This window comes from Canis aureus, chromosome 15, assembly GCF_053574225.1.
Source record: "Canis aureus isolate CA01 chromosome 15, VMU_Caureus_v.1.0, whole genome shotgun sequence".
NCBI classification, from domain to species: domain Eukaryota; kingdom Metazoa; phylum Chordata; class Mammalia; order Carnivora; family Canidae; genus Canis; species Canis aureus.
In genome coordinates this window covers 65,470,370-65,497,748 of record NC_135625.1, presented here as the reverse complement: position 1 = coordinate 65,497,748, position 27,379 = coordinate 65,470,370, and the positions used below count along the sequence as shown (strand labels likewise).

Genomic DNA, 27,379 nt, shown 5'->3' with positions numbered 1-27,379 from the left:
ATGCAATTTAAACGTGTTGGAAATGAAGTGCTGTGATAAAACAAAATTTGCAAACATTAACATATATCATGTATTCCATCTAATGCATCTTTTGTAAATGCATACTTACTGTTGCACTGCTCTGGGATTTATGAATTAATAATGATTCAAAATCTATGGATGTCACTTTTAAACTATTAAATCAAACTTTAGGAGAAGTTTATCTCCTCTGCATTGGCAAAGTTGTAATTTCACTTTGGGAGAACATTTTTTTTTCCCTTGTAGTTATCGCCAACACGTGTTCAATGTTCAAAGAGAGACTTTGGACTGGATGATTCAAAATTTAGACTCTTCTTTTCCACTCATCCACTGTCCATGGCTGAGGTATGAGGACCCCAGGGGACTCCCTCTTCCCAAAAATCCCCTTGGCAGTGTATTCTGAAGCAGCTTCTTCTTGGCCATGTCCTGTGTCTTGGTGAGGATGAGGTGATGGAAACTCTTTGATCACTCGGCCATGGAGAGCCCATGTGGCTAGTGACTGAAATGATCCTGGCGAGACTGAGGCAGAATAGACAGCGAGTTCACTCTGTAAAATGGCACTAAATAATGACTTCCAGTCCCCAGAATCTGGTGAACATATGCAGTCAAGGGAAGGAAAGAGAGTGAGTAACACCCCAGAGAGGCTCCATCTCCTGGTTGGGTGGAGTGAATGAAAGGGAAGGTCACTGCCTCCTCCCACTGGGTATGAGCCATCTGCATTAGAATATTCTAGAATCTTCAAGTCAAGCTTGTGAAAATGCAGATTCCCTGAGCCCATCACAGTTCTTATGAATCAGAAAACCTTTGGAATGGTGTCCTGGAAACTGTCCTTTATAGATTCATTCAGATAATTTCCAAACTGAAATTTAAGAAATCATTGATTTAGAGAAAACCAAACCAAACCCAGATATCCACAGAACTAATGTGTCTCCGAGTTCAGTGACTGCAGCTCAGAGGCCTCTTCCCTTCAGTTCCCAGAAGTACCCAGGAATTAACTGCCAGATGAAATAATCTGCAGAGAAAAATCTCTGAACACATTCTGGGCAGTGTGAAAGGATTAAATTTATAGTAAAGGCTAACTCTACAAGGAAGAAAGCACGGAGCAGTAGGTTTTTCTGCCCCAAAATTCTTTAACCGGGAGTCTCATTTTTCCTTTCATAACTAGATATAAACTAGCTCAAAGTATAACCGATGGGGAAAACGACAGTGATTGAATCCCACTCCTGCCCCAAATTTCCCAACGCCCTGATATCAGACCTGTGCTTATCTGACATAGGTTAGAAAGGAAAAATACAAGAGGAAAGAGGCACAGAAAGAGAAGCCTGAAAATGCAACGCAAGTCCTCAACTTTCCTTCAAGCAAACATCCCTCCAGTAAGTCATGCTGGGCGCGTCCATTTGGGCACACACAGGATTCTCATGCATCATATAACAAGCAATGCTGGGAGTCTACTGCATTAGTCCTGTCCTTTGATTTGGTATAAAAAGCCAAATTAGACATTGTGTTTTTTGTTTTTTTGTTTTGTTTTGTTTTGTTTTGTTTTTTTGCAATTATCCAGTGACTCTGTATGACTATTTCTTTGGTAGGGTAGGTGCAGCATGGTGTGGGAGCACAGAGGCTGGGGTCTAAATCAGACTCTGGATGACAGACTATCCCCTGCAATAAATGAAACTTCAGCAGAGAAATGAAGAACATCTGGAAGTTAATTAACCAGAGGGGGAAGAGGAGGATCTGCATTCTCTGCAAAGGCTTGTACAGAACATTCTAACATGCTCTGAGTGCTTGGAGCAAAGGGAGAGAGGTGTAGGGAACCACAGGGAGACAGGCAGAAACCAGACCATGCAACGCCCTGTGATGTTAACTTACTCAAATTTTATATGAACAAGTTTAAAGAATTGCTGAATGGTTTTCACCTCATAAGTGATGGCACCAGATTCTCTCTTCTGAAATTGCAGTTCAGCAGATACACAGAGGATAAACGGAAGGTTCCAAAGCCAGGAACTGAAAGGTCTCTGCAGTTGCTCAGGAGTGAGGAGGGCCAGGGCTCAGCACAGCCCCCAAGGGGAAGGTGGGGCACAGATGATATCCCAGTGGGAGAACATGCTGAACTCGGTGACTGATCAGACATGGGGGTTTTCGAGTGACCCGGTTTGCAATGGGTCATTCAGGTGCCTTGGTATGACAGGAGGACGAGCAAGGCAGGTGGAATGAGGAGATGAATATAACATGTAGGATACTGGGATGTTCACACATTCAACAAATATTCATTAAGTCCCTACTGGGTGCCAGTCACTGTCCATTAGGCAGTTTAATGGATCCAGCAGAATGTTCTGGACTAGCTATACAGGTGAAGGAATTTTCACCATGTAAACAGAAGTTGAAGACGTGGTTAGAGGCATTCAGGGGAGGTATACAAGTGAGAAGGGAAGCCTGAGGACTAAGCTGAGGAGTGAGGTGGGACACAGATTGGAAATGAGGGCACCGATCAAACAGAGCCAAAGTGAAGAAGGTGAGCCTCAGAGAACAAAGGAAACTGCTAGAAGGAGCAAGCAAGCAATAAGCAAACTCAGAAGCCCCATTTAAATAGATTAGCATCAACTGGCCAACGTGGAAGTCACTGATGAGAGCAGGTTCAATGGCCTGGGAAGATGGGAGCCACATTGAGAGCTCCCCCAGCATCAGGAGGGGAGAGAGTGAGGGAAGACATCCCCGGACTACCTGGATGCACTCACAAGCAATGTGCAGAAAGAGTCACAGTTCTTAAACACTTGTCACTCCATTCCTACTCCATCTCCGTAGCTCTGCATTCTAATGTGACATTTTATTACTGCCTTCCCCTGACGTTGGCCTGTGAGCTCTGTGACAGGTGTCCCAGAGCGGGGCTGACAGCAGAGAGCGAGGGAAGGCCCAGGAGGGCAGCTCCATGGGCCACCCCAGGTGAGGGCCCGTGGTGTCCAGAGTAATGAATATCCACTTCACCTGCATTCTAAATTCTAGAAAGAAGAAGAAAGAAGAAAGAAAGAAAGAAGAAAGAAAGAAAGAAAGAAGAAACCTCACTAGCTAAGTATTATTTTTCTTATACAGAAGAGGAAAGTGAGGACCAGGAAGGCTGAGTCACCACCTTGGAGCACATGCACTGACAGGGGCTGGCACCCCAGGCTGTCTAACTCCAGCACCCACTCTCCTTCAAAGTGTCACAGGAAGCAAGGTAACATTTTCAAAAGTCAAGGAGTTGAATATTAGCCATTGGAAGAATGAGGCTGTTGTCAGTGGCTACTCCCTCTGCTCCTGTGGACAAGTCTTCGAGTGGCCCCAGGGGGCCTGGCTGCGTGTCTATTGATTTTTTTTTTTTAAAGATTTTATTTATTTGTTCATGAGAGACACACAGAGGGAGGCAGAGACACGGGCAGAGGGAGAAGCAGGCTCCCTGCAGGGGGCCTGATGCGGGACTTGATCCCAGGACCTCGGGATCATGACCTGAGCCAAAGGCAGATGCTCAATCACTGAGCCACCAGGCGCCCCCCTGTCTATCGCTATTAAGCCTTAATCACATTGACTGTTTTTATCACCAGAAGAGGAGGATTTAACCAGAAGCCTTATGATGTTTCCTAAGCAAAGCAATGGTTTGCCCCACATTACCTTTTATGGGCGTTCGCCCCAGATGCCGAAATGGTCACTGATGCCAGAGCCCCTTCTCATGAGGCTTCTTCTCCACATGGGGAGGGATCAAGTGACACATCCTCATTACAAGGTCTGAACCCAAAAGGCATGGCAGGGAAGTAGTGGCAGCGATTCCGACGTGAAAAAGTTCTTGCTGATGGTTACTTTAACATTTTGTTATGACCTACAACCCTACAGGTCGCAAAATATTTTGTACTAGTTGGAACTACAGCGTTTTAAGGTCATTTGTTTGTTAATCTATAGCAATACTTAAAAAGAAGCTGGAAGAAAGAGGAAGTAAAATTAAGGAAACGGATACATTTATTCCATTTACATAAATCTCTTTGCTCTTTTGCATTGTTCCTGCCCCTTAAATCCTCCCAGATTTACAGCTGAGAGTTGGTAATTGCTGGAAATAGCCACAGATTGTACAGAATAATTGGCTCTATTTTAAGACACACATTTTAGTGTGTATACTACATGGTATGGCTACAAAGTAATAAAATAGATTTTTGCATGTTGCTTCTGGAAATCATTGTCATTATTTTTAGTCACATATCCTGTATATGTGTGAGCACGGCAACGTTTTATAGTTTGAAGGTCTTTTATAGTTTTTAGAAGTTACAAAATAATAGAATTAATTGCTTTGAATTTAGTCATTTTGCACTGGGCAAATATTGATTTCTTTCCCAACACCTTTAATTTCTAATGGAGCTTGAAATTAACTTTGGATTTTAATTCTATTTTATTCTGGGTTTGTACATCAGGGCCATTAATAATGTCAGGAGAGTGCTGAGAGAACTGTTTCCGAGCCAGGCGCCCACAGCGAGCTTTGCAGCGTTTGGGTCTCCATCCTTTGCAGAGAGGAGGGAAGTCTGTGTGAGAACTGTATATGGCATTGGTGTTTTATGGACGAGCAACCAAGTCAAAAGAGTTAGCCTATAAAAAGTCAGCCTCTGATCACTTGCTTCAAGTTTGCATCCGTGTGTGCATGTGTGTAATGCATATTCAATCAGATCCAAAATTGGGTAGCAAAGGACACATTTCCAGTAACCAAAAGTGCCTTGAAAATGGACCTTTCTGGGCAGCCCCGGTGGCTCTGCAGTTGAGCACCTGCCTTCAGCCCAAGGCCTGATCCTGGAGACCCAGGATTGAGTCCCACGTCTGGCTCCCTGCATGGAGCCTGCTCCTCCCTCTGCCTGTGTCTCTGCTCCTCTCTCTGTGTCTCTCATGAATAAATAAAATCTTTAATAAAATAAAATAAATAGAAAATGGACCTTTCTGATTCATAAGGTAAAGTCTACCTAGCACACAGATGGTATATGCACACACACACACTTATATTACTACATCACAGGTCTGAACTGCAAATTTTTAAAATAAATGCACTCTCTTCCTGAAGTTTCAAAACACCTTAAAATGATTTTATGTTGTCTCTACAGAATGGGGTGATTGTAATTAATTGGCGCTGAGACTCCTCGGAAGCACCTGCGTTCACACACACCCATGAGCAAGTGAACGTTTACCTCTGGGTTTCTCTGAGGTTCCCTAACGCGCTCCCACGGCAGCTGCTGTCAGGTTATGAACATCCATGGGGACGAATGTCAGCAACTGGGACGTGGCTTCTCTACTACATCTCCCAACATATAATCAACTTGTCAGGGCCACGTCGCAAAACAGCCACCTCTGTATTCTCTCCACCCATCATCCCTGCTTACAGTCTTCCTCTTTTGGTTGAAAAGTGGCAGGTAGCCACATATTGGGAATGGGAATCGGGACAAAATTCAGGAAAATGGAGTGGCTGCAGATATTCCGAGAAGAAGACTGTCAAAAGGCAACATTTCAGGGCATCCATTTATCTTTTTGAGGTGTGGTCTCTAATCTTAACACACTAGTGTATCATTAGGATCTCAAAATATCTACCACGTTGCTCTTCCTCAAACTCCGTATATTTGCCTTGATTTTTGATAGCAAGCCCATCTTCCCAACCACTCGAAGTTCTATTTGTTGCACTTTTGAAAAGCAAGAAGTTCCCCAAGACTCCAGTATGGCATCCTCATTAAAGAAGCGCAATGGAAATAGTTTGCTTAAACCCAATCAATACAGAGACTGCTGGAATCTAAATGATCCCAGCAGGAAAATTACAGTTTGTGCAGATTAATTTTTTTTATGATCATGTGTGAAATTGATGTTAATCAAGTGTCAAAGAGAATCCACTCCTTGGCTAAGGTACCACCTGTGGTAGAGTTTAGGCCCTCATGTTCATTTATCTCATCTAAGACAGGTGGTATGTGGGAAGCTTAGGGTGAAGATAGAATGCTGAGTGAAGTAAGTCAGTCGGAGAAGGACAAACATTATATGTTCTCATTCATTTGGGGAATATAAATAATAGTGAAAGGGAATATAAGGGAAGGGAGAAGAAATGTGTGGGAAATATCAGAAAGGGAGACAGAACGTAAAGACTGCTAACTCTGGGAAACGAACTAGGGGTGGTAGAAGGGGAGGAGGGCGGGGGGTGGAAGTGAATGGGTGACAGGCACTGGGGGTTATTCTGTATGTTAGTAAATTGAACACCAATAAAAAATTAAAAAAAAAAAAAGAAAAAAGTAGTGGCTGAATGCAGACTGAATCCTGATTCAAAATCCCTTAGACATTTTTATATGGTGAACAAGTTACTTGGGCTTTCAACAAATATGCTTTTACTATGCGCGAGTTCTTTCAGCATCTGATCTATACGTGTAGGAGATATGGGGAAATGTTTTCTATTAATAAACTCTTCTGTGATTGCTAATAGCATTTCAATGGCTTCTCAATACATTTGTCTTCCACATTATTCCAGCCCAGTGAATCATTCTGTACCATTATTTTTTATTTCTAAGACACCTGTTGGCCCCCACACCTAGGTCAGGCTGCAGAGTGAGCTTAGTGAGGATGCCCTCTACGCAGTGGAGCTGTGGCGAGGGTACTGAGGCAAAGTGAGGGCTGCATCACAGATCTGATTCTCCATTTCACTCGGTAATGGTGGAAAGCATATCCCAAGCAGTGGATGCAGCAGGGATTTGATGAGGGTTCGTTTTGCAATCACTGCCCTTCCGTCACCCATCACTGATTCTGCTCCCTCTCCCAGGCTCTGTTCCACTTCAGCACCCTCGGGATGACCGGCTTCGTGGCTAATTGGCCACATGGCCAGCCAAGACAGCAGGAGATTTTCTGCAATAGCTCAGGTCTGGGGAGTTGGGGCGGTGATCATAGGGTAGTAGATGCTCCCACCAGTAACATGGAAGCAAGTGTTGCTGTCTGGACTTTCCTACTTGCCGTCCCAAGGGCATCTAATAAACGTGCAGTTCCATACTCCTCTCCCAGAGCTGCCGCATCGTGATCTTCTCTCCCCTGCAGGAGTTCAGGATGCTTTCTTCTCTCTCACATACTTAAACCAGCTTGATTTAAAGAATTTATACAAAGGAGGGAAAAATAATCCTTTTGGACAATGAATTAACAAAGCTTGCTCCGTTTACCTAGCTTCAGGTACTCAATCTGGCCTGATAAAATTCAGGTTTTATTTGTTCAGGAAATCTATATCTAGGTCACTGAAACCATAAAGAAGTCTTAATATGTTGGTTATTTTCTGAGTGGGAACATGCCTTCCATTGAACACTCGATTGTTCTCTAAGTAGGGCAACTGAGCAACAGACAGCCATATGGTAGGAAAAACACATTTTCTAGAGTTATGAATTCCATTGCAGTAACACGGATGGAAAGAATTTCTCTTTCCTCAGCCAAACTCTTCAAGGTGTTTCTTTATCCAGTCTACCCGGATGGTCTCACTTGGCTTTATCTAGTATAGTGAAAGCTGGTCACATGACTTGGCAAGCAAGACACGTTTAATTGATGTCTCCACAGGACTGGATAGTGGCAAAAGGTATTATTAGGACATTTTGATGCCTGCTAATGAGTAATGACAGCGATTTTGTAGGTGCCAACTTTGGCATTTGGTGCTGGCATCTGTGATGGCAAGAAAGGTCTTTCAAGAATAGGTTAGGCATATTTTGCAGGCGGGAGCCACCATGGTAGCTTTGGAACAAAATCATATAATGAGACCAAGGAGATGCAAACCATTAGACCTTTCTCTTGCTTTACATGAAGATTGTATTTTTTTTTTAGTCAAATCCATTTATAGTATTTCATTTGCCCTTGGCTAAGGTAAAATATTTTCAAATAAAATATTATACTAAAATTTGAAAGCAGTCAAATGTGAAAACTCTTTAAAAAATGTGAACCAGCAAAATTTCCTTGGAAATTGCTTCAATTTCCATGGGAAACTTTTGCCTTTAGTGGCATTAGCTGTCTACAACAAATATAACAGAAGGAATTATTTGGGTAGATCAACATTTTCATTCCAGATCCCAACAATCTGAACTATTCGTTCTTTTGCCAGGAGGGCTTGGAAAGAGGGAAGAAAAAGCAGAACCCAGTCATTACAACAAAAGAAATGAAGAGAGTTCTTTGTTCACCATGCACAATGTTGAAAAAACAAAACAGAGACCAATCATTCAACCTTCAGGTTTTTGTCAAGTGAACAGTGAAAAAAATAAAAATCACTAGATTCATTACAGGTAGTTGTATTCTTAGAGAGCTTATTAGCAAACGAAACCAAGTGTTATCTTTAATTTAAGAAACAGAGATTTGACAGAGCTGAGTCACAGATGAGAGGTGATCCTGACAGGAGAAAGCTGCTCATTCTTTAGATTTAGGTTAAAATCATAAAGCAATCTTAAAACTAGTTTTGTATCCTCACTGAGCTAATTGTTGGTCAGCTGTTACCTTAGATTATACTCTAAACAGTTGAGGCAAACCTACTAACAAAAAGCCATTTCTGTCACCTTCGGTAAAAGAAATGTTGACAGTTGAATGACACTACATCACCCAATGGCCCTTCATAAATGCTCCCTGCACATTGTTCCAGGATCTTACCAGTCCCCCATAGCTCAGAAATAACCATAAGCCAATAGTGTGTTAAGGAAGACTTTAATGTCATTTATGGATTCATGTAGTGAGAGGAGCTCAACTCTTTCTTCTAAAGAACAAAAGTGAAGTTGTTTTGTGGTAAACACGGGTGATGAGGAATCATGCCTGAGTATGCTTCGGTGCTGAGGTAGTGAAGGACGCCTACCTGTCCGACATCCTGCCGTTACTCTGAGACCAATCTCTTCACAACATTACATTTGAAACCGTAGCTGTCATCTCTTGAGCGTCATTTGTGTTAATTCTAACCGTGCTAGGCATTTTACACGTTCCCGGTATCCTACACAACAAGGTGCGTAGGCAGATACTATAGCTCTTGCTTAATTAAGAATGAATCAGGGCAGCAGGATTCTGGTAAACCAGCCTTACAAGCAAGAGTCTGGGTTTGTTGGGCTTGCTCATTTCCATGGGGTAAATCCTCCTGCTATAGCTGGTTCAAACGCCCAAGCCTTAACAACCAGCCTACAAAAGTCCTGAATATTTAACAATCCTGGCTCCAGCAGCACAGCACTCAAATAGGAACCCAGAAGGGGTTTTAAAACTTTTCCAGTTTCATGAGACATGTAAAAATCTGAACGAGCATTATCATGACAGTTTGTGGGCTCCAGAGGCGGGCCCCTTTCACGAGCGTGCTTCTCCATGGCCCATGGTTCCTTCTGCTCCCAAACTTTGTCTCTGCTGTCCCATCCCCATCCCTCCCCCCATCAATTCCAATCTTCATTCCCAACCAATCAAGCAAGGGCTTTGCCAGGTTTCGGCTGATCCTGGAACCCTTCCCCATCCACCTTGGTCCACATTGTTCTCCCTCCCATGTTATACATACTGGCCTTTGTACCAGTTGGGCACATCAGCACATTACCTGCTACTGACATATTAATGCTCCCTGTTTGTCTGTCTTCCTTTTTTTTTTTTTTGCCAGTGTCTCTACCTCAAAAAGAAGCAGGTTCTTGCCTCTATTTCTGTGATCCACAGAGTGCACTACATACGAAATGGACATATTATATCATCGAATGAATCGGGCCCATCTATGAATTAGAGGTAATCCTAAAGTGTGAATTTGTAAAGCCAAAGACTGACAGGAGGGGCACAGTGACTAATGTCAATATGAAAGCAAGAAATCCTTTGACTTGGGAGATGTTGGAAGGAACAAAGGAGAGGTACATACTATCTTTAACTTTAATTCTCCTTTTTTTTTTTTTTTTTGAGTAGATACAAAACTCTCTGAAGTGTCCTTTATCTGCCAAGAATCAGGCTTCCCCTCTATCTTCTCTCTCCCTTAACCGAACTTGGCGAAGGTGTAGAGGTGAGTGTTTTCTATTCCTTTTTCTCTTTGCTCAGAACCTTGGCTGAGACAGTCACTGGGATTCAACCAGGAGTTTAATGAACAATGTCACCTCCCTGGAGATGAGACGGAGCACTGGCATTTTATAGCCTCTGTGCAGTTCACAGGTTCATGGCTCGTCTCTATGGCAGGCTGCTTTTTAATATGCATTCGTAGATCAACTTTTTGCAAAGGCTTTTTATTCAAAGAGAAAGATATATTTTTGAAACTATTGAAAAAGTCTTTGTAAAACTGAAATGAATTCCTTTCTCTCTAGGTTTAATCTTAGCCATCTTTCCAAAGCAAGGCATAAAAGAAGGGATTAATTTGAAATTTGGACTGCCTTAGAAAATATAAAGGTCCTTGGGCTGTGTTTCTCCAAATGACCTGTACTATTTTAATCCAATGTAATTTATTTGGTTGTGGCTGAAAGACAGAATGGCCTCTAAATCCCCTTCCAACGTTTCTACAAAGGTGGCACTTTCCCATGTCTCTCCATCTCACTCTATCTGCAGATGCCAGGTGAAAATGTGAGTGTAGGAGCTGCTGGGATTATTGTTTCTTTTTGTAAATCAGTGTGATTTCAGGAAATGACACCACTTGTCCTTTCCCTTTTTCCCCAAATGCTTCAGCTTTGGTGAGAGGGTGATCTTCTCATCTAGAGAATAGACACTGCCAAACAAGGGCTTATTGTTCCTGTTATCCTACACAGTCCACTGTAAACCACTTCCCCCACCAAACACTGTGCTGGAGCCGATTACTGCTCACTCGATTGATCTCTCCCAGCCTATCTGGTAAGAAAAAGAAGCAGAAATAAATAGATAATCTGACGATATAATCTGAAAAGATGAAACGATTGCTTAGAATTACAAAGAATCTGTGGGAAATTAAGTAATTTCCCAAGTAATTACATTTCCACACTTTTCGTAAAATGAAAAGTGGCAACTTAGACCATAAAAGGTAAGCATACAGGACAATTTATCCTCAGTTCACAATCCTAACGAGCCAAAGATACATAAATGAGTTAAGATTATAAGAGCTTTTATTTTATTTTTTTAAAAGAGATTTTAATTTATTTGAGAGAGAGCTAGCACGCACAGGCATGGAGGGGGGAAGAGCACGGGGGGATAAGTGGGCTTCCCAACTCTGGGGTCTATCCCAGAACTCTGAGATCATGACCTGAGCCAAAGTCAGACACTTAACTGACTGAGCCACCCAGGCACCCCTAAGGGGTTTTACTTTTTTTAAATGAAAGGATACACTTCTTTGGAGGGAGCTATTAACACTACATCCTTCCCTCTTATTTCTCTTCTCCACATTCCAGCATCTATCCCACAAGCAGAATGGAGTCCACTCTCAACATACTGGTGAAATACGGACAAAAAGCGAATAAGTGATGGTAGGAGTATAGCCCCTATGTGTCCTATGTCCCGTGGTCGTGCTCTGGGGCCCTTCCTTAATGACAAAGTATCCATTCCTTAATAACAGAGACACACTGAGCATCTGAAGTAGGTCATGGTATAAGAATGCAAAGGATGAGAGGGAAGTAAAATTGGGAGACTGGTAATTGTTCACTTGATAACAAAGAAGCACAATCTAGTTACTTAATGCTGTGTCTAGATTAGAAAGAGCAGATTCAAAAAAAAAAAAAAAGAAAAGAAAAAAGAAAGAGCAGATTCGCCCTATGAATGTAAATCAGAATGTGTAGCCATTATGTTTGGTAATAAAGCCTTTTATCTTTTCAGTGAGTATTGGCTTAAATATTGAGGCACCCTCTGATCTTTTCCTTGAGAATCAACTATATCAGTGCTCCTTAACCTGATGCTACTTCTAATCAGACAAAACTTTCGCTGTTTTTAAAGACTTAGTGGTACAATAAAAGTTACAAAATGATACCAAATGTTTTCTAAATTTACAAAACCCTTTAAGAGACAGTATTTCATTGATGGTTCCAGAGGAAGTTCAGAGAGGTTATATGATTGTTCCAAACACAAAGCCAAGACAGCGAAGAGGAAGAAAAAAAAGGAGGTGGGTGGAAGGGGATTAAATCCAATACTTCTCATTTTGTTGCTACGAGAGGGCAGCATCATGTCCTGGAAGTGCTGACTTCACCCTTTATGGGTGTAAGTCAATTTTGGGCTAATATGCTAAGAGAGTTTCAGGAAACAGAGGGTTTATAGGTTTGGGACAGAGTTACTGTCCTACAACTAAGAAAACTCAGCTGATGGCAAAAGAAAGTTGGCTATATAGCCCGAGGATCTGAGGATTTGACATCAGGACAATAAATTTCAAATTCTGAGTTCTTCTCCTTCTCTGTAATTTTCTCAAATAGCAAGAATGTACACATGATATTCCACGAAAAATGAAAGGATTATGTTCATCTTCGAATTTTGCACCAGTTCAATTTTTTTTTGTCATTCACTCATCTATATTTAAATGTATCTGCATCTATTCTAGAATAGCTCATACAACCATCCAGTACACTAGCTGACTGCACTTTCTTATTGGAGATACCATTTTGTTACTGAACTTACTTTGCGACCATTACTACGTATCCCCCATAAGTCACTTTAATGAATGTGCCTTAACACGTATGGCACAATGTTTTCCTCATGATTATTTCAACTGTGCAAGTTTGTTTGCTCCTATAATTTCTTATAACTTTACACCTCTTGTGGTTGTTTCCGCTGTTGCTACTATCACTACCCTCTCAGCCTTCCACTAACTCTCCCTTTATTATCTGCCCTCCTCTTGCTTTCCTTTTGTCCCTTTAACTTATTCTCTTTCTTCATTGCTTCACTATATTCATGAATTTGTATAAAGGACATTGGTTTTTAAAAAGGTATTGATGCTTTTTACATTCTTTGCCATTCATGCACTGATTCAGTGTGCATTCACTGAGCACATAATATATGTTGGGTGGGCCTTGCGAATAAAATGGTAAACAGAACCTGGCACCATCTTATCTCAGATATTATGGTCAAGTATTAAAGAATCACAAATAATAAATATCAAATCACAATCATCACCGGTGCTAAGACATATCTGAGAATAAGAGAATTTGACCTAATTACAGGATTACAGAAAACTTTCTTAAGGAGGTAGCTACTGAACTGAAATTTGAAGGTTGAGTAGGAATATACCAGACAAAGGAGAGAGGGAGGATGTGCAAAAGTCCTGTGGTGTGGCAGTAGCAGGGGAGTGGAAACAGTGCAAGGGTACAGGCATGCATGAAAAACTGAAAGGAGGCCAAGGAGACCAGAAGAGAGAAAGGGAGGAAATGTATGGTGAAAAACCAGGTTAAAAATAGCCATTCTGGGCAGCCCAGGTGGCTCAGTGGTTTAGCGCCGCCTTCAGCCCAGGGAGTGATCCTGGAGACCCGGGATCAAGTCCCACGTCTGGCTCCCTGCATGGAGCCTGCTTCTCCCTCTGCCTGTGTCTCTGCCTCTCTCTCTCTCTCTCTCTCTCTCTCTGTCTCTCATGAATAAATAAATAAAATATAAAAAAAATAACATAGCCATTCTGAGGAGGTCCTTATAAGCCAGTTGAATTTATAGCTGAGAGATGGATTCCAATTCTTTAAGGACATGATTCTATTTAGTGGACACTTCTTTTGTTGGGGGGTGGGGTTGCAACGCTCAAATTCCAGGTTGTCTTCATTGATGCCTAAGTCTGTGGTTGTTCCAAACAGATGGAAGCACCAAATTTCTTACTGCCAATAAATCTAGGTGTTTATGTTCTAGGTTAGTGTGACTATAAGCAGGTAGGATTCATTTCCTTTTAAAAATTATGCTTTGAATTCAATTACTTATGAGTATAATGGATTATAAATAACATGGTGTGCATTACTGAAATCCACTGTATTTTTCATGTGTGCAGTAATAAGATGCAGTGTAATTTATGGTTTACAAATTTATGGACACAGAGTAATAACTCCAGACTACAGGATGTAGGATACTGTCCTTTTCAATTTCAATTTTTCCTCTAACACTGGCTAGTAAAAATTTAAGTTTTGCATTCGTGTGGCAACATCAGTACCTTATTAATAATCTCAGAACTCAGAAATCACATAATTTAAAATTATTATTATTATTATTTATTTTTTAAAATTATTAAATTGGAAGACATCTATGTAGCTTTTCCAGTTTATCTCCTCTTCCTACCTCTAGAAACAAGGTTTATTTATCTGGGCAAGGTGAAAATCTCTCTTTTAATAACAAAAATCTGGAAAAAGATTTTTCTCACAGGATGAAGATCTGGTATTTAATAATTCTTGTATACATTTCCACTCCAAAACATTGCTTATAACTGTTATGTCCTCTTGCTTGTGAAGACAGCCAACAATTTCATATTATTGAGAATATTCTGGGGATTTTTAGGGCAGTTCCAATTAAGAGTAATATCATATGTAGAATGACTGGGGTTGAAGATGGGATCCAGCATCATGAGAAAAAAAAAATGTCTACTAAGCCCTAAGATAAGAGATTGCTCTTTGTATTTAATTTATGTAAATGAGCAAGCACCATGATTATGAAGTGTAAGGAACACTTGTGGAAGACATGAGATGGTAACGAGATCCCAAAGAGCATCTGAAGTATTGGGAAGTAAGCTTGGAGACTAATTGTCTAGATAGCACCAGGAAGAGGAAAAGACTGTAAGTATAAACATGAAACTTTGCTCACAAGAAAGACACATTCTTACACTTTTGGGAGGATGAAGATAAGTCAACATAAAAGATAAATAAACTATTCAACACGTCTTTGTCACGATTTTAAGTTTCAATATGCTACTAGTCAGTAGCAGCAGTCCATTCCCTGAGAATGAATATCTGCATAAGAAAATCTAAAGAGTATAAAACTGCAACAATTTAATGTATTTGCATCATTTGGTCACAAACTAAACTTTTTAATGTTTGGAAGAATAAACACAGGCTTGCCCTTTCCTGTGATCTGACCTCTGGCTTTCTCTGTGGCATTTCCTTATCCAAAGGGTGACATCACGACTCCTCAGGAGAGTGGTTTGTAATGACAACCCTCTGAGCCCTACAGACCAACAGATAGATAGATACAGGCCTAGGACACATCCAGATTACTTGTAATCCTCTTCGATTCTTCCAAAAAAAACCCTATGGAAATCATTCACTTCAAACACAATCTGCTATGGATGTGACACAATGAGTGGCAGCATGAAATTAACTGACAAATTGTGAAATGTGGACAATTACTATACAGAAGTTCAGATCAAAGGATGTTTGCTCTGAAAGGTATGAATTGGTGAAAATTTACTGATTACTAATATATGCTAAAGCTCTTTTCTATGTCTTCCCTAAACCACTCATTTAATCTCAGGATGTCTTGACAGGGGTCACTGCACGCATTTCATTGAAGTAGCCCAAGGTTACGGGTAAGAGACAGGGCCAAGTTCAAACTCAGGCGGTGTGACCTATCAAAAAAAGGGCTTCCTAGTTCCATCTTGGACTCCAGCTGCTAGCTTGGATGATCATCCCTCTCCTGAGAAATAGCTATCTTACCTTGACCAAGCAGGACCAGAGTAGAAAATGTATGGAAATAGTAGCTTAATTGTAATGTTTAAAGCTCTAGGAAATATTTACTTATGCCAAGCTCTATGTTTTAGTTAGCTGTTTTTTACCTTTTTAAAGTAGTACCATTATAAAATGACCATAACTCCTCTTTTTTTCTTTTTTTTTTTTTCTAAAGGGATCCTTGGTCCTCTGCTGGGAATAATGAGGCAAAATATTTAATAACGCTAACAAAATTCAAAACCAGAGAACACAAAAAAAGCAACTGGAAGTCTCAGCTCACTGGCTTTTAGAACTATAAGAGACCTCAGTAGCCATTTCATCAAGAGGAATAAAGGAAGTCCACGAGAAGTCAAATGACTTGCTACAAAGGCACCCAGCATGATAACCTCATAGCTAGCATCAGAAGCAATTTCTTCTTACTTCAATGCTCTTGCTATGCATGCAGTCACTAAGTAAAAGTGCAACATTGTTCGTTCTGTATCAAGTTGAACGGCGTATATTATATTTTTTTCATTAATATATGCTGGACCAGACCCCCCCCTCCCAATTTTTAACTCATCCATGGGAGTGACTAAGTGGTATATCTTATCTTTCAGTTTATTTGGAAGCATATACCCTTCAATAAGCTACAAGGTAAATATTTTCTCACACCCAATTAATGTCACTGAAGCCTTTCAGGCCAATGTCACCATGGCCCTCTAATCTCTCTTTATGCACACACTTGATTTTCGAGATTTTGGCCTCACTCAGAGAAGACAACAAGAGATCAGGTTTTCTATGTTAAAATGAATTTTAAACAAAAGTAGAACACTGAACAGGTAGGAATGAGCACAAGGGAGGAGATAATATCCCTCTTTTACATTTAGAGATTGCCACTAGGGTCAGACCTAAGTATTCTGAGAGCATTTCTAATAGTTGGAGTTGTTACTCTTTAAAAAACCAACCAACCAACCAACCAACCAACAAACAAACAAAAAATACCAAAAACTCAACTATTCAACCACTAGCATGTATTTAAATTTAAAACAAATTTAATATTCTTAAAATTTATTTTTATTTGCTGTGTATTTAAATGAAGGAAGCAGTTATGAAAATAAAAGAATAGTTTGCTTTTTCAATTCAATATTGAGTGGGCACTGAGTTAGGAAACCCTGGTAACCAGCACCGATTTTTTTGTTCTTTGTCTTTGGTTAGAATTTTCATATTCAGGAACAAGATCTCTAATCATTAAAGGTGGTAGTTGTAGCACAATATATAAATACATTGGTGGAGTGAAGGTTTGAAATTTTATCTAAGTTACCTAATCCAAACACCATTTATCATATAATGACTATTACAGGCTGAAAGTTAACATTTTGATGCGATTGGCAAGGAGCAACTTTAGTTATGATACCTTTATTCTACTAATTTCAGTATCAGTTTAGTTTTTCACTCCTTAAAATACTTTTTCACATTCCCGTATGGAAATACTTTACCAAAAATTAATCTAGTGCCTATTTTTATTTTCTTATACATCTTCTATTACTGTTAATTTTTTAAGGAGCATTTTTGTCTCTTGTTTTTAAACACCTTCCTAACCAAAATAAATGCAATAAATTACAAACGTTTTTCTTTGTTGAGGTCTTATATTCCAAACACAGTTTTTTTATTGTGCATTGCTGCAAGTAACTATATGAAAGGCTCAGAGGGCTGTACTACATTTTTATTATCCCCAGAATGCTTCTCTGGTAATATTTTTGTATTGTTTCCTAAAAATGAAGTGAATGAAAGAAATCTGTATAATTATAGGGTTTAGATATTAGATTTTCAGTTTTCCAGCATATTGGGAGGAGACTGAAAATTGGACCTCTTTCTCTTTCCCTCACCCTTCCTCTCTCCCTACACACATATGCATACACATGCTTGCACACACATGCATGCAGACACACCATGCACACACACACACACACACACACACAGATGAACTTCTTCTTTCAACTATACGTTTTATGGCAAATCTATTTCCAAAAGGGCTTTGTAAACAACCATGAATTTTTGGAAAATTAACATGACAACTACAGAGTTAACATTCACTTAAAAATATTCTTTGAATTACAAAAATATAAATGTTAACTTTTCATTATAAATCAGTTATGTAAAACAAGGCACATCTGTGTTTTATTAATCCTCTTTGCGTGCCACTTTTTACTTTCAATATTTAGAAACACTTGCCTTCTGGTGTTATTATTTTAGATATAACAACTTAATGGACTTTACTTTCTAACTTATTTTTCTGATTTGAAAAATGTGACCAAATAGTTATGATAGAGCATGAGACAATTATTGTCCAGACACTAAATGTTCAAATTACACTCTGTCTCTCGGATGAGCTGATAAATGAGAATCCAATTGGAGACATTCTAACTAAAACAAAATCCCAAACAATCTATCCAGACATGGCATAGACACACAGAGGCAAATCCAAGATCAGCATTCCAATCCCAACCATGTTTATGGAACATTGGTCCTTCTTTTTGGGTCATTAGGCACGCGAGAATATGTCTTGACAACTACAGTACTGTTCTGAGGAAGCAACAACAAAATCTGGGTTCTTTAGAATCAAGTGATTAGAGGGTGCATTTCCCAGGTTGCTGAAGACCTGGGGTCTGGGCGATTAAAGGGGAGGGTGAGAGGAATGGGCACTCACAGTTGTGGCAGGTGGCCCCACTGTATCCCGTCTCCTCACAAGTGCACTGGAAGCTGTGCCACGTTTGCGAGCACTTCCCGCCATGCTCACAGTGATTGGGCACACATCTGTCAGAGAAAGAGACAAACAGAAATAAACCAACACACGAATGAGATTTATGAGTGGCCAAATTCCAAGCTGTCTGGCAATATATCATTTCAATGCCAGGTTGACTTACTAAGGCAATTAATCCTTGTTAGTTTAAGCAGATTAATATGATCCATGATGGAAGGTGCCAAGCGCACAAAAGATGATGTATCACAAGCCTGGTGTTTCCCATTTTTGAGTAAACAGTAGAAATTAACAAACAGTGGAGAGGCTCATTTGCATATCACAGATTCATTTTGTTTTGCCTTTCCACAAAAACAAAGGCACTAGCTGAATTTCTTCCTGGTAAAGATGGAAGATCAGCCATTTATTTTCCCACCCTATTCTTTAACAAGGCCAACATCGAGTCAAAAAGGGGTAACACTGAGTTTTTCACAGGAATTTGAGTTTTTGAAATGTCATGGCAACAGGAATGAGAATATATTTGTCTTACAAGAAAATATTTTTAAGTCTTCTGTATGTCTCCCCATATGCCCTGCTGGGCAATGCAAACCAGGTTATCTACCCAAAGCAGCACCAAGAATAATATAGAGGAAAAATGCAAGTTTTGTGTTCAAATCTTTGTTTTTCTATTTACTATGTAACCAACTGTGGCTATGTAGTTTAACCTTTCTCAATATCAGTTTCTCATTTTAAAAATGGAGTAATTTTAGCTATCTGATAAGTAGTTTTGAGGTTTGGAGGTAATGCTCATAAACTAGATAATTAATAGGAAGGAAACAGAGGGGCAACATATGGGAGCCATGAATATCTGGACCATAGCTTCCAGGGCACAATTCCCTTTTTCCTGGTCCTATCCCCTTATTTCTCCTACCAATTCCACTTTGCCACTTACCCACAACCTGATTCTTTATAGTCCTGGTAAAGAGGCTCACCGATAAAAGTATTGCTAAGAATTAACATTCACAAAAGATTTCAAGATTTTAATAAAAAAATCTGTAAAACGGAAATGTCCACCCAGATTAAAACAGTGGGGCATCTGGGTGACTCAGTCAGTTGGGTGTCTGCCTTCAGCTCAGGTCATGATCTCAGGGGCCTGGGATTGAGTTCCGCATCATGCTCCCTCCTCAGCAGGGGGTCTGCTTCTCCCTCTCCCTCTGGCCTTCCCTCAGCTTGTGCGCTATCTCTCTCTCTCAAATAAATAAAATCTTTAAAAAGATAAAAATAAATAAAAGAGTAGCATCTATAATAGTGGGCCACAGGCAATCGATTGATAAGAGATCCATACTGCAGGGGATCCCTTAGTCATAATGCCCTGGTAGCCTCCCTCTGCAAAATTTGGGAGGAATTGCTTCAGAGACAACATGTGCCAACCCTCATTCTTGATTTACCATCAGTCACACTCTCCTTTGTCATGGAACCTCCGAGTCACACATAGGAACGCTGCTCCCCTACAACTCCTTGCAAACCTTTACTCACACAACAGACATTTGTTGAACACTTGCTATGTGCACAACACCACGGGAAGCAGAAGATGAGTAAGATTGCAAGACCTCTACAGCCAACAAAAGTAAATATTCTGCAGATGTGAAAACTATCATGTGAGGTGGAAATGAGACATGCCATAATCAAAGGCAAATAATGCACAATGGAGTTACACATGAGGGATCATACGTAGATTCTGGGCACACCATAAAGCTTTCAAGTAGAGCCTCAATGACCAGACAGGATTATAAGAGAAGAAACTGAGAGGAAGAGCATTATTATAGGAAAAATACAGCACAAGCAAAGGCACAGTGTTGGATTATCACGGAGTGGGGTAAAAAATCCACTCTATGGTAAAAAGGCACTTATATTCCATGCGAATTTGAACTTGGTGTTATCAAGGCTACTCAGAGGGTCCTTCTCCAAAGATCTTCTAACCTGGGTGGAGGTGGGAGGTAAGATTCACACAAAATATACCATCAGGCAGTTTGATGACTCATCAAAGGAATAGGAAAGGCTACAGGAATATGGATAGTAGAGTAGCTATCAATAGAATATAAATAAAGAGTAGAATATAAATAAGTAAAAAGTTTAGAGCATTTCCCCAGGGCCTCAAAAGGAGAGCTGAATTTTTATAATTAACATGTTGGAAATGTTCCCAGCAGGGAGAGTGAGAAAGCAATGACAGGGGGGCAGAACCATGGCACAGGCCAGGACACAGGCACCCAGGCACAGGCCCCTCTGCAGAATTCCTACCCACCGTCCTGATTCTCCAGATCATGGGATGAAGCAATGGGACAGATGCTCCAAAATTGTGGCAAACCAAAAAAAAAAAAAAAAAAAAAAATCCTTGAGACTTCAGTTCGGAATTCAGTATGTATATGCCTTTATGTGGTATATTTACTTTCTAAATGGTTGTGGGTTAATATTAGCTCAGCCTAATAGTGAAAGTAATTTACATCAGCTCATTATATCAATTAATTCAGGGGGAAGGAGTGCAGAAGTGTACTGAGTTGCAAGGGAAAACCAGGTTGGAATCTAAATGTGCTCTAAATAATGCACAAAGCAGAAAATCCACCTCTCAATGATTTAAAAAAAAAAAAAAAAGACTACTGTGTACTTACACACACATGAGAAGCATATCACCATCAAGTGAGATTGACTGTGAACTCCTAAAATTCAGTATTAAGGATTTCTTTAAAAGTGATCTTTTATTTCAGTGGGATTTTAATATTTTATTTTATAATGCCTGTTCCCTATAATTTGTAGTTTTGAAACGGACACTATCCTTATGCTGATTACTGGCATTTAGTTCTTAATGGGGAGAGGTGTTTTATTTCTTTTGTGTGTGTGTGTGTGTGTGTGTGTGTGTGTGTGTTTTATTTCCCAGTGGAATCGGTTCAAATGTAATTTCGAACCCTAATCCCTCATGACTATATATATTTTTTTAAATTTTTTATTTTATTTATTTATGATAGGCACACAGTGAGAGAGAGAGAGAGAGAGAGTGGCAGAGACATAGGCAGAGGGAGAAGCAGGCTCCATGCACCGGGAGCCCGACGTGGGATTCGATCCCGGGTCTCCAGGATCGCGCCCTGGGCCAAAGGCAGGTGCTAAACCACTGCGCCACCCAGGGATCCCTATATATATATATTTAAATGTTGGGAGCAGTCACCAAGCAAAACAAAATGCGAATTGATCTTTCTTCTTACTTCCTGTTTATTTCTTCTCCCATATCCCATAAAACCGTTTGCATAGGTCCTGTACTCTGTTATCACGTTTAGTAATTATTTGCTTGAGCATCTTGTCTCTTCTAAACCGTGAGACTCTGCATTTAGGGGTTTTTATCTTAACGGTTCTTAGCATGACAGGTGCCTCGTCCACCCTCAGTAAGAGCCTGCTGGCTGATCCACTGAAGCACTGGAGCAATGTGATGGCCAAAAAGTTTTACCAAGGGACTGAAGGAAGTTTGGAGAAAACATCCCTTTAATTGCAAAAAGTATGGATTAGTATTACTTATGATTTTAGTCTTAAATCCAGACTCTTGCTCCAGTAAACTACCAAATGTACAGTTTGTTTGACAGAAGGCCCTGGATTGGAAGTTTGAGTCTCATCAAACTTGAATCCCAATGGCTCTCACTGTGGCTACTTGAGAACTACTTGAGCAGGATCAGGATTATGCAGGGGAGAAGTTGGCAGGTGTCAAATTGATGTGATCAAAGGGCTCCAGAAGTGATGCTTCCAATTAACTCTGTCCCCAGATAGCCCAGGCATCGGAGGCTCTTTTCAGCTGGAATCATCCTTCCAGTTGTGAGCAATGCTTTCCAAAATGCTTTAGAATCAGAATGCATTTTTTTTTCCACATGAAACTGACTAATACCACAATAGGTAAAACAAATAAAAGCTAACATCTGAAAGTCACAAATATAACAATTACTTAATATAAAATCAAATACAATGAACAGAGTGGCTGTTTGGCTGTATCTAACGGTTCTAGGGAGCGTTATGGGTCACACTTGCAGTTTTATTTTACCCAGAGTGTCTCTTTTATTTCTATAGTTGATTTTAATTGCAAAGCAATTGAGAAAAATGGTATTCCCGGATATAAGAAACTGTGAATGGTACCAGATTTGTTCTCACAGCCCACTTTTGTAGATACTACGTAAACAGAGACAGCAGAAGATATTTTACTTCAAATCTAAAGGATGTTACCGTGACAGCCTAACTGAAGGCAATGGAGGTCTTCAAAACACTGTGAAAGTGCCTTCTTTTTGTTCTCTACATAAAGTGCTGAAAAGTTAAAATAGAGGGTTTCAAATAAAATTCAAGCCAAATCTTTGCGTTACCTTTAAGACTACATTCGGTTCTATGGAACCCCATATAAAAACCACAGAGTGTTTTTCTGAAATACGTTCACACGATACACAAGGAGGATTAACAGTGGGGAGTTTATCTGAATGGCTTGCTGTTACTCATATCTTGAGCTACTGGTATAGAGAAGTTCTCAAACTGTCATGCGCAAAGGAGTCACTTGAAAGTCTGGTTAAAATGAAGATTCTAAAATAAATAAATAAATAAATAAATAAATAAATAAATAAATAAATAAATAAATAAATTTAAAATAAAGATTCTGATTTCTTAAGTCTTGGGTTGAGTCTGAGATCTTGTCATTGTAATATGCTCCATCCACAGAGATGCTCATGCAAGCTGGTCAGAGGACCTCATTTTGAATTACAAAGCTCGAGGGCATTCCTGCTTTCTGCAGTAGAAGAATAAGGACCCCAGGAGGAGAAACAACCCAAGAACGGAGGGCACAGAGGGGAGACAGCATGCAGGAGAGGCAAGTTTGGTCTATGCAGCCATTTCTCCACTCAGAGTGACAACGTAATAATCTCCTAATCTCATTTAGTAAGGTTTAATCATTTCAGAACCTGAGTTCAGACCTCATAAAATTCATCAAAAGTGAACACTGGATATAAAGGCAGCTTCTTTCACCTTAAAATTGTGTTCCATATTCTCTGAGTCAGCTGAGATAGCCCATCTGCTTAGAGGCCGGTCTGCAATATTTAATCAGCTTTCAGATTAGTACGAATTTTATACCTGCTCATTAAATATACCTTGTTCTAAACTTTAGAAAGGAAACTTCAAGTTAGCTATGGGTTATTTTGTGAAGTATAGGAAAATTATTTAGAATGATTTATAAATTACCATCCCAGTGTAAATTACCTCTTGAATTTTATTTTGTTCTTTCAACTTGGCTCCCAGTTCTATTTTGGCTTATCAAGCCAAGAAATTCATTTAGAAAGTTTGATTTCTTAAATGCTATTTTTCATACTCCTGACTCTCAGAGCTATTTCCACAATCACGGCACAGTTTTCTTCCACATTACCGTCAATATTGATCTCAACAATATTTTAGTACTTTTATTTTCATACTAATTAGATTTCAATTTTAGTTGAAGGCATACTCTCTATGGAGTATATATCATTGCCTTACATTTTTTCCTGTTCAAACTGAAATTATATAGAGAGGTGATCACAATTCCAGCAACTAATTTAGTATTTCATTACTACATAACTTAATTTTATAGTTGTACAACCAGAAAACCTAATGTTATATTGATGGTGCTACTTCAACAAGTATTTATTTATGGAAATATTTAAATGCAGAGATATTTATTATACTCCCTGCATTATGCCCAAAGTTTCCATTAAGAATATTCAAGCATATTTGGTCTGCATCTTTCCAACAATTATACATTTCTAGATTAACCATATCCATCATTAATTGTAGTCTTACTATGTAGACACCTGAAAAATAATGTCTCTTGTAATAAGCCTGACTTCACTTTATTTTACTTTGTTAATTTCCTTTGAGTTAGAATTTTACAATGCATTTCCCGTTATTTTACGAATAAAACATCTTTTAAGAGATCACAGGCTCACAGGAGGAGAGAGACTTGCAAGATCATTAATTCCTTCACCTGTCTCCAGGTCCAATTGTATTTAACCTAGATAAATAACAGTAAGCTCTTTTTAATCAGTCAAGACACTCTAAAACAAACTCTGGAGAAACAAAGAATAAGGACAGTTTTATCCTCGAGAAACTGTATTTATTCATCAAAATGTAATTGGCAAGTCAGGTCTCTCTCTATGCCTGATATTAAAAATATTGGTACTGAATTAAGATAATATATCACTATTATATGAGTACACTGAGATTTATGGGAAAGTCAATCTTTGAAGGAAGCGCAGATTCAGGTTAGCCTGAAAGAAAGAGAAGAACCTTTCTACATGGAGGGAACGCAAAGGCTTGTGACCAGTATGAATAAATGTAAAACGTGGCTGGAGAACAATGAATTGTTGAGTTTGGCCGGAGCAGAGAGCTTGCATCCACCTTGAGGATTACAGCAGAAAGTTGAAGATGTCTGGCCAATGGCCCTTTCCCCTTTCTTCCTTCCTATCGTAACTCTGATTTGTTCAGGTCTCTTCTCTCCTTCATGTGGCCATATGCTTTTGGAAGGGAGACTATCCCAGTCTCCGAGGGAAAAGAAGTAAAGAATCTGGCTTCTTAATGATGCCGAGGTAACCTATTGCACATTGTTCCCCCAAATCTATGATCTCCTTCTTTTACAGCAAAAGGATTTATGTCTTTAGAGCCACCCAGCTAAAGACACCATTTTCCAGGGTCCTTTTAATTTACTTGGGGGTGTGGCGGGGAAGGTTTGTGAACAAGCTCGCTGGAAGAGTGCAATATTTTGGGATAAGCCCTGAAAGGAAAAAGATGTGCAGTACTATTGCTTTTCTGTCACTCCTGGTCTCATTCCTAAAATCAATCTATGATGGTGAGACCTGGAAAAGGCATCTCTGCACACAAGAGGATGACAAGGGACATTTTTAAAGAGTCTGGTTTCTGAATAACATTCCAGCCCTGGGCCATCGATTCAAATGCTTCCTGGCCCCATCTGGCCCCTACTTGTCAAGTGTTGAAGTTCTCAGCTCAGTCCTTGATTCTGTCTCTGGCTCCAAGCTTCTTTCACTGGTTCAGACTTCCACAAAGACCTTCGGACCCGTGTATCTAACTGGCTTCTTGACATAACCAAGATGTATCAGAAGCATCACAAAGGGAGTTAGTTTACCCCTTAACCTTCTTGCTCTTCTGTTCAGCCTCATCTCAGTTAATGGCACCATCTATCGGGTGGCTCATCTCAGAAAACGCAAGTTATTCTTTATATCCCACTTCCTGTGGCTTCTACAACAACCATCAGCAAGGCTTTGTGAATTAAAATTCAAAATCTTGCCTCAGATTTGTCCACATTCTGTGTTTCTACCTACTCATTTATTTTTTTTATTATTATTATCTATTCATTCATGAGAGACACAGAGAGAGAGGCAGAGACATAAGCAGAGAAGCAGGCTCCCTGTGGGGAGCCCGACACAGGACTCGATCCCAGGACCCCTGGACCATACCCTCAGCCGAAGGCAGATGCCACCCAGGTGTCCCTCACCCTACTCATTTCAGCCCACCTCAACTTTTTTCTGGATTACGGTGTTTCCTTACTCATCTTCCCCTCTCTGTTCTCGCCTTGCTTTAAATTATTCATAACAAAGTGCCAGAGTGAACTTTACCATTTTGTCACACTACTGTTTAAAGATATTATTGATGGACTCTCATCTCCCTTGGGAAAAGTTGGAACTCCTGCCCATCTTTGCACGATCTGCTCTGCCTGCTTCTCTGTTGTCATAATCTGTGCTCCTCTTGCTCCTGCCATGTTCTCATGACACCTTTTGCTTTTGCTTCCCCAGTGGGTCATCCTCTTTCCCTCATGCCTTTACACACACATTTCCTTTTTTTTTCTAATGCACACTTTTCCCCAATCTTCACAGAAAAGTTTCCTTGGTTTTCTTTAGTTCTCACTTTCCATGTAACTTTTTTTCAAAGTGGTCTCCTCTGACTTTCCAATATGAAGTAGTCACCACCCTCATGTCCACCACCATTTTTTGCTGTCTTTTTGATCTATCACAAGTTCTAATTATGCACCGATTCATTTCTTTGTTGTCAGGCTTCTCTTTGGACTACGTTTCCCATGATGGCAGGGACTATGTCTGTTTCCCACTCTTTATCCATTAACTGGAATTCTGTCTGGCATTGAGTAGTTGCGCAATAAATAACTGTTGAGTGAATTTTGCGTAAGAGAATTATTTAGTTGGAAATAACTTTGCAGTACCATTTTCCTAGTATATGAATGCAGAAACAGAGACTGTCTCAGACTGTTGTGCTTTAAGTGAGTTAATGGATCATCTGGTCCATTTCTCTCAAATCTGTCATGTAAACGTAATACCATTATACAATAAGGCAAACAGTCTGACCAAAGGCTTTACCTATTTCTGCCTCTACCAGAATGCTATCTTATTTGTAGCTGAAGGAAACACACATCTAACAGAAGCCCTTTAATCTGAAAAATAAGTGAAGTTTTCATATATTGATATAACTATTAGGATAGCAAGCTCAAACTTGGCAAAACCCATTAGTCAAGCAAAGACAGTATTTTGACAAGTTAATTAATATCAAGAAATATAAAAAGAATAATAAAATAATGGTTAAGATAAGAATAAAAGTCCATAAATTTATGGGTTTCTTTTATTAAGAGTACAGTATGAGTAACTTTTATAGGATACTATAAAATTATATTTTTATGATTTAGATGATGAGATATTTTAAAGGAAGTGATATTATTAACAAAATTACCATGAAACCAATAGTTAAATTATTTTACAGTTTGTGCTTCCAAACACATCCATGCAATTTCATTATTCAAAAAAATGCTCTGAATAACGGTTTAGGAAAATTTGCACAAAAATATAATAGCTGAAGTGCAATGTCCTTTTAATTGGTTCGCCACTTCTTACAACCCTGAAATAAGACCGACCACATCCCTTTAATAGGCATCACTGCATTCTGATCTCTCAAATACTAATTATTGAAAAGCCATTTAAAATGTCCTATTTTCAGTATGGTCAGGTATAAAAAGTACCATACATGATAAAACCAGTATTCT

General features: G+C 39.6%; 1 protein-coding gene across 6 annotated transcripts in view; it reads right to left on the bottom strand.

Annotated features, from left to right (window-relative positions):
- Positions 1 to 27,379, bottom strand: part of CNTNAP2 (contactin associated protein 2) — a 1,978,697-nt gene that overhangs the window by 751,299 nt on the left and 1,200,019 nt on the right. For all 6 annotated transcript variants that reach the window (XM_077850275.1, XM_077850276.1, XM_077850277.1 and 3 more), the window contains one exon: positions 18,250 to 18,356. In XM_077850275.1, coding sequence (XP_077706401.1) covers positions 18,250 to 18,356 — 107 coding nt within the window. The remainder of the gene's footprint in view (positions 1 to 18,249; positions 18,357 to 27,379) is intronic.